The sequence below is a fragment of the Bos grunniens genome, chromosome 15 (assembly GCF_055505025.1).
Source record: "Bos grunniens cultivar Pamir isolate PY7600 chromosome 15, Bosgru_T2T1.0, whole genome shotgun sequence".
Lineage (NCBI taxonomy): Eukaryota > Metazoa > Chordata > Mammalia > Artiodactyla > Bovidae > Bos > Bos grunniens.
In genome coordinates this window covers 49,653,833-49,663,528 of record NC_141179.1, presented here as the reverse complement: position 1 = coordinate 49,663,528, position 9,696 = coordinate 49,653,833, and the positions used below count along the sequence as shown (strand labels likewise).

Sequence of the window (9,696 nt, the reverse complement as noted above, 5' to 3'; positions counted from 1 at the left end):
GACTCATGGAATACAGTTACCTATTCCAAACAGTTAAGGGAGAACCACGGAGGATAAGAAAACCATTTTATTATAGCCTGTCTAGCATCTTGCCTACAGTCTTCAATTACTTGTTCACTGACCAACCTATCTTAAAATTGTTGATAAATATTAAAGTAGGATTTAAGATATGTCATATACTTCAAAATTGTTTACCTCTAAAGACAATGAAACTCCTGTTTTCATTCTTCATAAATTACATGTTGTTCTTTCAATGATTTTTGTTCTCTTTTATCTTTGTATCTTAAACTGTGCCAAAATCTACCCACTATTTATTTGTAATTAAAATTTTTTAAATTTACAAATAAGCCAATTATATCAATATGAATCCCTAATCATACAACCAGTAACTCATTTCCCAATGTTTCAGTTCCATACTGATTTTCTCTGCCTAAACTTTCCTCCACTACAGGTAAAGTCACATTCTATTTTGGTTGATTTCTTTATTTTTTTTCAGCCTTGCTATTATCTTTATATTTCTTCTCATTTCTCTTTGTATTTCTGTGCTTTTATTTTTTGCCCTCTTTGCTTTATTTCTCACCCAAGAAGACTTTTCATCTCTGTCTGAAGATCAAACTTGAATGGATTCCAGAGGCTATAATTTTGATTCTCCACATACCTGAGGTCTTGAAAACTTTTGATTCTGTAAATAGTGAGGCTTAAATGTTTATACCATCTCTATATATATTCCTGGTTTCACCTGAGATAGAAGCTTAGGGATTGGTTTCAGAGCCAAATGGATCCCTAGAGATGAAATGAATATAAACAGCACTTAACTGTATTAAAAGCATGTGATCCTGAAATTTGTAAAAATGTGTCACTACGTTTATCCACATACCTCTCCCAGTCCTTTCAAATCTAGTTTTCACTTTTATAACGAGCATATGAGAATAAATTCATGATAATACTCTAACCCCCTTCTGTTTTAAGGTATTTCCTGCTTCTCACTGAACAGAGTTTTTCATTAGCTATGTGTTTCATAATCATGCATTAAGCCTTAAGAGGATTCAAGTCTCCACATTAAGCTCTGTAAAGGCAAATTCCATTCTCTGGTTAATTACAATTTCCATAGTGTTTAGCATGGAGCAGTTTTCCAATCCATTCTTTTTCTTAGCTTATATCTTGGTTATCTACCTCTTTGAATGTATTTATAGATTTTAGAAACAAGATCAATTTACACAAGATATATATGGGGACATTTACTGAAATGTATTAAATCTATAAACCAATTTTGGAAGAATCGAAATTTGAATCCAAGAAATAGACCTCAATTAATTAAAGTTTTTATTTTTTTTCAGTGCTGTTTTATAGTTTTCTGCTATATAAAAAAATTTACTACAGAAAACTCAATTAAATAGAGTTGGGAGACCAGAGTGGGGAGCTCTCCTGCCATAAAATGATATGAGAGCCCAAGAGGAAGAAGAAAAACTACTCTTCTTCCCTGACAAGGACTTAGCTAATGAAAAGTCATGGACTCTTTGTTTCCAATAGCTTTCCCATTTTCCTTTTTCTCTCTTGTAAAAGCTTTTTTCTTCCCTTGCCGTATGGAAACTAGCATATGGCTCACCATGGTTGAAGACCCTGAATCACAATTTTCTGCTCATCCTTAACAAACTCATTTTGGCTGGAAAAATACTTGTCAGATCATTTATTTCAGATCAACATTAAAAAGATAATATATATCTTATATTGTGCAAGTGCATGCCCAGTCACTTCAGTCATGTCCTACTCTTTGCAGTGTTATGGACTGTAGCCCGCCAGGCTCCACTGTCCACGGGATTCTCCAGGCAAGAATACTGCAGTGGGTTGCATTTCCTCCTTCAAGGGATCTTCCTGACCCAGGGATTGAACCTGCGTCCCTTTTGTCTCCTGCATTGGCAGGCAGGGTTCTTTACCATTAGCACCACCTCTTGTATTAGATTTATTATTAAGTGTTTGTACTAATTTATCCTTATCTGAAGAGCATTTAAAATCAACTTTTTCTAAATCTTTGGTACTGATATATAAAAGTAAAATCAATTCATATTTGGTCTTTTTATGAAAAATTATTGTTTATTTTTATTTCTAATGAATAGTTTATATAACACTTAGGCCTTATTTTGTACCAATCACACTTTCATAAGTAATGCTAGCTTTTTTATCCCTTATTTCCAAACATTGTGTCTTTTACTATATTTATTGATGTTTTGTGACAGTCTCAGACTATTGATAAGCAGTGTTGTTTCAGACTGGCCCTTGTGATTCCTAATATAATTGCAAAGCACCCTCGACAAGAAACATCAGGACCTTGAAAATATGCATAGTAATAATTATCAAAATGATAACTGCAATAGTAAGAGCAGCCACATTTACCAGTCTTTAAGTGTCACAAGCCAGTTGCATGAGTTCTTGTATTTTTCTTCATTTTATAGATTAGGGAATTAAAACTCAGAGTTAAATCATTTGTCCAAAGTTGGGAAGCTTTAACTATTAGAGCATGAAGTTTTTACCTGTAATACATATACAGACACAAAAGAACACAAATAAATTCTATAAAAATTGCATGTGCTTAAGAAAACATGGATCTGACTACAGACCCGAAAGCAGCCACCATGATATAGCTCCAGCTCTGTCTAACCATTCTGCTTCATGGAATAAGGAAGCCTTGTAGGGCATTAACCATAAATGGCTCATGCATATGTATAATGGGAATTCAGTTGACCTCTCTGTGAATTAACTCATTTCAAGACTTACCTGTGGACTTTTCAGTCTCTGGGTACTGTTTCCTGATTTATCATTCCCAGAGGCCTCAGTTCTACTAAAAAGGTCACAGCATAGGAGAATTAGAATCATACTGTCATGATCAACCCTTGTGCCTAACAACTGGGACTGAAGTAGCTTCATCCTAAATTCATCTCTTGTTTTACCCTGATATGTAAGTATCTGAAAACTGTCATGTTCAAATTATGAATCTTATCAATGAAGAACATGAAGATGTGTATCTTATTCCTAATAAGCTGTTATGCTTTTACTGTTTAATAGCTGCTTCAGTCTCAGGATATACTCAAGACCTGAAACAGTCTGGGTAATACTACCATCCTGACTATACACATATCACTCTACTTTTAATACAAAGATCAAACAGTCTCATTTAGTAACTCCTATATAAATAGTGAACTTTATTCTAAATTTAAAGCCATTCTGTATGTGTTACTTAAACTACATTTTTCACATTTTTGAAAACAATAGAATTGGGTTGTTTAGGCTCTTCTGAAAGGAAAACATACTGGAAAATTATCTGTGCTGTTTTCTGCTTTCCTCTAAAGTCTCTTAAAAAATAATAAAATAGCTTTTATAGAGAGATATAGTATTACCTAAAGAGAGTCATACTTTTTTTTTTTTTTTTTATAATTCAGGACAAGTAGAGGTTGATAATGATGAGTGTATTATGTGCTTTTGGAAATTTTCTTATTATTTTGTTTTCTCTTCATTAATCAGTAATCAAGTAGTTTTTAATTATGTTAAGAAAACTGATATGAGCAGAGTTATTTATAGGATATGGTATAGAAGGATTTATAACTCAAAATTCAAAGTGTTTAAATTGATTTGCTAGATAACATGTGGAAGAAAATTGAAAGAGGATCAGAGTCTTCATTTAGCCAAAAAGGAACAACTTAACAGTGTGGGGAGAGGCATTAGCAAGGAAGGCTGATGTTAGAGACTGAACCAGGTGAGGTTGACAGACAAACCAGACAAAAGAGGGGCCCCAGGCAGCAAAGAAACATTCTCTTTCAACAGCTCACTTAGCTTTCATAGTGTGACACATCTGTCCTGGAGACAGAACTTCCAATCTCTACTTAACAGCATGATTACACAGACCAAACAAGCTTGCATTCTTGCACAATATCTGTTGGAATAAAACTTTTTTTTTCCTTGAACATTTATCTCAATCCTTTCAGATTAGTGTCATGAGCAAATTTTGGGAATTGGAAGACCAAGTCTAACAAATAGGTCTCTGCTAGTAGTTCTATGACTTGACACAACTGGACTAGCGTTTAGGCAGACAAATATCACAACGGTACTAAGTCACTGTAACAAGTTTATTCATCGCCTTACTATGAATGAGTCTTCCAACATCTAAGGTGAGCAATATTCAAACACCTGCCAGGTTTTTTTCTTTTTCTTTTTAATGGATGTAATTTAAATTATCAAGTCTGGAAACTCCTAAGTGTTTCTTTCTAATTGTCTTTCTCCTTGACATCTAAACCTTAAGGGGAATAACTATCACTAAAATGTTATAGACAGCCTAGAAATAGTAGTTTGGATAGAGGGAAATAATTACAGCAAGTTGGAGGTGGAGTCCAATCCAGATAATCCAGTTCATGGAGCAGCTGCAACAACTCAGAAACAATTGAAGATGGATTGCAATCATTAGAATTTGAGATTGCCAAAAAGAATAATAACAGAAAAGAAATAGTTAAGAAAGGGAACATGACCTTTTAAGAATTCTCCATCATGACAACAGGATTATAGTAACACAATGGCTGAAGATGTAATTAAAGATAAGAACAGTAGTACCTAAGAACTGCCTGAATATTTCAAATCTGAGGAATATTATCAAATCCCTCATAACAAGGATTGATGATAAACTTGCGATTAGCTCTATTGTATTTTTGGACAAATTTGTACCTTAATTCATTATTTTCCAAAGAGCACATGAACAAGTAATTCTCAACAAAATTAATTTTTCCCAAACATAAGCATTAACAAATTATATTTCTAAAATTGTATCTAACATTTCATGGTGAATTTTACTCAGTGTGGTGAGCTGAATCATATATGTAAATTTCCACTACACATGAAAACATATAGCAAAAATAGATATAATAAAAATACATTGTTTTGCTCCTTAGGTCAGACAACAAATATAAAATACATTATAGATAGATAGATAGGTAGATATTTTGAGATGCAATATAAAAACATATAATTGTGTTGAAACTGAATCCACAAACCCACTTGACTCCTGCTATAGAGACACATTGGTGGTTGGCAGCTCAGCACCTATATGAGACTCAGTGCCTATAGTGCCTTGTGTTTGACAAGGAATCAGTTCAAAGTACCAAGTTAGTAACCCACATGGAGGGTGGAAATACTGTTGTCACAACATGAGTGTGCTCCCAATAACCAGCTAGGTCTTGAGATTGTTGGGGAAAAATGGGCAACACTGCACTTAATTCTCCTTTGAAATAAGATCCCTTACCCATTATAAAAAGACAGTACAATTTACAAACTTTAGGAAGTCAGAAGAGCCAACTACTACATCTAATCATGGAAAAGGAACAAAATAAATCAAGACAGAAACAAGGAAATTTCCACTCAAGATGGGATTATAAGTAGAATTGCAAAACAAAGATGAAGACTAATACTGACAAAGATATTCTACAATTTCAATAATAAGAATACTTACCCATGAGAAAAGAAATAAATCAAACTAGAGATGAATTTTGAAATTAGGCAACCTTACTATTCTCAAAAAATTAAAGACCATAATAACAATACAAATAAATGAAAAATTATTGGGGGAATTGGTATCTATAAATTGAAATTGAGGATTATTAAAATAACTTTTATTTAAAAAGAAAAATAGAATAAATGAAATAAAACTCAATAGTTGTTAGAGACCAGACACAGATAAAGACAGAATTAGTAAATTAGACGGTAGTACTAAAGAATGCACCAAAATGCAACATAAATAAAGGAAGAGTTTGAAAATATGAAGCAATCTAACTAGTAAGTTAGCTGGAAAATTTTGAACTTTTTCAAAACTGTTCTAAAACTGATTGTAGAGATGACTGTGAGACTCAGTAAATATACTAAAAGCCACTGGATTTTACACTTTAATTGAGTGAAATGTATAGTATGTGAATTATAACTCAATAAAACTGTTATTAAAAAAAAGTTATTACTAGACAATGTTGAAAGTTATAATGGCAGAGGACATTCAAAACTGAAAAATCAGGTTGAAAATATCAATCTCCAAGTAGAAGATATTAATTGTAAATCTCTACCCGTGTGTTTTATATTGAACTGCAGAAGATCAATGATAAAGAGAACATTGTAAGGACTAAAAAGAGGAAGAACACTCCAACTAAAAGGAACATAAGACTATGTGCCAGCAACAAATAGATGTCCATAAAGAATCGATTCAGGAATGTTTTTTGAAGGATTTCTTTACAGAGGTGTATACAGGGTAGGAGCTTCTCGGGTGGCACTAGTGGTAAAGAACGCACCTGCCAATGTAGGAGGCTTAGGAGACAGTTTGATCCTTGGGTCAGGAAGATCCCCTGGAGGAGGGCATGGCAACCCACTCCAATATTCTTGCTGGGAAACTTCCATGGACAGAGGAGCCTGACAGGCTACGGCCCATAGTGCTGCAAAAAGTCAGACACGGCTGAAGTAACTTAGCCTGCAGACTTGCATAAAGGATCAAGGGGAAGAAAGATGATGAAGGAACATTCAGAACTGTGGTAGGAGGAGAAAATACAAAAATAATCAATATAGTCTGATAACGGGCTTCTATGACAACAATTTATGGTATTTTTCTATATGACTGGTGTGTGTGTTAGTTGCTTAGTCGTGTCCGACTCTTCGCAACCCCATAGACCACAGCCCACCAGGCCTCTCTGTCCATGGGATTCTCCAGGCAAGAACACTGGGGTGGGTTGCCATTTCCTTCTCCAAAAGGAACTACAGAAAGAAAGAAAGTGAAGTTGCTCAATCGTGTCCGACTCTTTGCGACCCCATGGACCATAGCCTACCAGGCTCCCCCATCCATGGAATTTTCCAGGCAAAAATACTGGAGTAATCATTAAGAAAGATAGAATAGTAATAGACAGTAAATGATTCTATAAATAATAACAACAATGTAAAATCTAAAAATAAATTTTGCAAAAGATATAAAACTCTCTGTGGAGAAAAGGACCAAATTTTTTGAGAGAACTAAAAAAACTCAAGGAAAAGAAAATGAAACCCTTGTTTTATATAAGAAGACTTGGGAAAATACATTGTCTCTGAATTTTATGTAAATTCATTGATGTTTTAATGACGTCCTTAACAATGGCTGCTGCTGCTGCTGCTGCCTCTAAGTCACTTTAGTCGTGTCCGACTCTGTGCGACCCCATAGACCGCAGCCCACCAAGGTCCCCCGTCCCTGGGATTCTCTAGGCAAGAACACTGGAGTGGGTTTCCATTTCCTTCTCCAATGCATGAAAGTGAAAAGTGAAAGTGAAATCGCTCAGTCCTGTCTGACTCTTCGCGACCCCATGGACTGCAGCCTACCAGGCTCCTCCGTCCATGGGATTTCCCAGGCAAGAGTACTGGAGTGGAGTGTCATCACCTTCTCCACCTGAACAGTGGAGAGTTTATATATACATAAGAAAAGCAAAAATCTCAAATTCTTTATTTGGAAAATAGATAACTATATGTAACTATATTCGTTTGTATAAAATATTTTCTGTATGACTATTTAGTTGAACTATCAGTCCTTGTGTTGAATGTATGTCTGTTATAAACTATATCTCTTGTAGGTTTCAATTTGTTTTCCCTTTTCTCAGTTTTCATCTTTAGTTGGATATTGACATCTAACTCTATATGTATCTATTTTTATCCATTTAGGTTTATACTTGAGAACTATATGAATAGCACTTGGATTCACAGGACCTTAAATGATGGCAATAGGCTAGAGTCAGGCATTTGAGCCAATCTGTTTTCATCACTGCAGAAAGTGTTTCCTGGGCCTCTCATCTTGATTTCCTCATATTCTGGTATGTCCATCTTCAACACCTCTGAAACTGATATCGCTACCTTCTTCCTCATTGGAATCCCAGGGCTGGAGTCTGCCAACATTTGGGTCTCCATTCCCATCTGTCTCATGTACATTGTTGCCATCGTGGGGAACTGCACCATCCTCTTTTTCATAAAAATGGAGCCTTCTCTGCATGAACCCATGTATTATTTTCTATCCATGTTGGCTGTCTCTGACCTGGGACTGTCCTTCTCCTCTCTCCCTACCATGCTAAGAATATTCTTGTTCAATGCTCCAGGAATTTCCCCCAATGCCTGTATTGCCCAAGAGTTTTTCATTCATGGATTTTCAGCTATGGAATCATCAGTACTTCTCATCATGTCTTTTGATCGCTTTATTGCCATCTGCAATCCTCTGAGATACGCTTCTATCCTAACCAGTACCAGAGTCATAAAAATAGGCCTTGTCTTTTCTCTCAAAAATGTTTTGTTGATCCTTCCTTTCCCTTTCACTCTGAAACATCTAAGATACTGTAAGAAGAATCTCCTTTCCCATTCTTACTGCCTCCATCAGGATGTCATGAAGCTGGCTTGCTCTGACAACAAGATTAATGTCATTTATGGCTTGTTTGTGGCTCTCACAGGCATCCTAGACATAACATGTATTTTCATGTCCTACATGCTGATACTTAAAGCAGTGTTGGGCATAGCATCACAGAATGAAAGGCTCAAAGTCCTCAATACATGTGTTTCCCACATCATTGCTGTGCTCATCTTCTATGTTCCCATTATCTCCCTATCTGTCATCTACCGGTTTGCCAAATACAGTTCCCCAATGGTTAAAATCCTCATGGCTGATGTATTCCTGCTGGTACCTCCATTGATGAACCCCGTTATATACTGTGTGAAGAACCAGCAGATAAGAAATTTGATTTTAATGAAACTGTGTCAAAAATACAGCTGACAGGGGTTCTTAACCACAATGTAAATCCAGTCAGTACAGGACATGGAGCAGCATAGTTAATCAATCACACCATATATTAACCACTTTACAATATACAATATCTTCTCTCAATGTGTTTATTAAGACTGAAGACTCAGCCTTCCTGGTTAAGGATTTAGGATTGAGTTCTTATGTAAACATAAAATGTTCTAAGCTCTCTTTTCACTCAGCTTTCTTTACTAGCCTTTTGAACACAATATACACTTGCCATTTTGATCATGTTTAATGTAATATTCTATATGTGTATACAAATGTCTAGTAATTAGAAGTGACAGAGGATTGAGTCATTTAAAATATCCCTTTTCAATACACAGTTTTTCACTTTTATGATGTATACCTGTGCTCTCAGGAACTGAAATTGAGAAGGGCAATTACAGTGCACACATGGAGCCAATAAGACAAACAAGTATGCATGTATGCAGAGTTTACAAGAATACTTTAATTCATTTATTTTGTTTTACTATGTCTTCGATGAGCATTAAGATATCATTTTCTAAGTTATATAAGGCAGAAAGTTTTCTGTATTCCAGGTTTTACCTAAGGCCATAGCTCATTTTACATTATATAATTTGTTTTTTCTCTTATGCAAGAATATAAACCTTGAGAAGGATTAATTTTCATAAAATAACAGCTCTCACAAAGAAATAAAATAACATCTATTAAAGATATCATTTAACTCATTTTTAATGAAAGACCAGGCAAATGATACACTCAGTACAAAGGAGACCAAATATAAAAGATACATTTATGAATAAAAAATTTACATTAATTTGCAAATGAGTTGAAATATGAATTATTCCATCATATAGGACACATGACAATTGACTCTCCACCAGATAATTTATGTGAATGTCTACCAACATGAATTA

The 9,696-nt window shown here is 34.9% G+C and overlaps 1 protein-coding gene across 1 annotated transcript; it reads left to right on the top strand.

The window, feature by feature from the left end:
• The first annotated feature begins 7,796 nt into the window (after window positions 1–7,796).
• On the top strand, window positions 7,797–8,788 carry LOC147358050 (olfactory receptor 51A4-like). Its single transcript, XM_086340416.1, has one exon. It carries the CDS (start codon window positions 7,847–7,849, stop codon window positions 8,786–8,788), a length of 942 nt encoding a protein of 313 aa, XP_086196542.1. The 5' UTR covers window positions 7,797–7,846.
• Window positions 8,789–9,696: the final 908 nt, after the last annotated feature.

Bases quoted from the DNA above. Each gene is read 5' to 3' on its own strand.
- LOC147358050 (XM_086340416.1), top strand. From the start codon at position 7,847: ATGTCCATCTTCAACACCTCTGAAACTGATATCGCTACCTTCTTCCTC.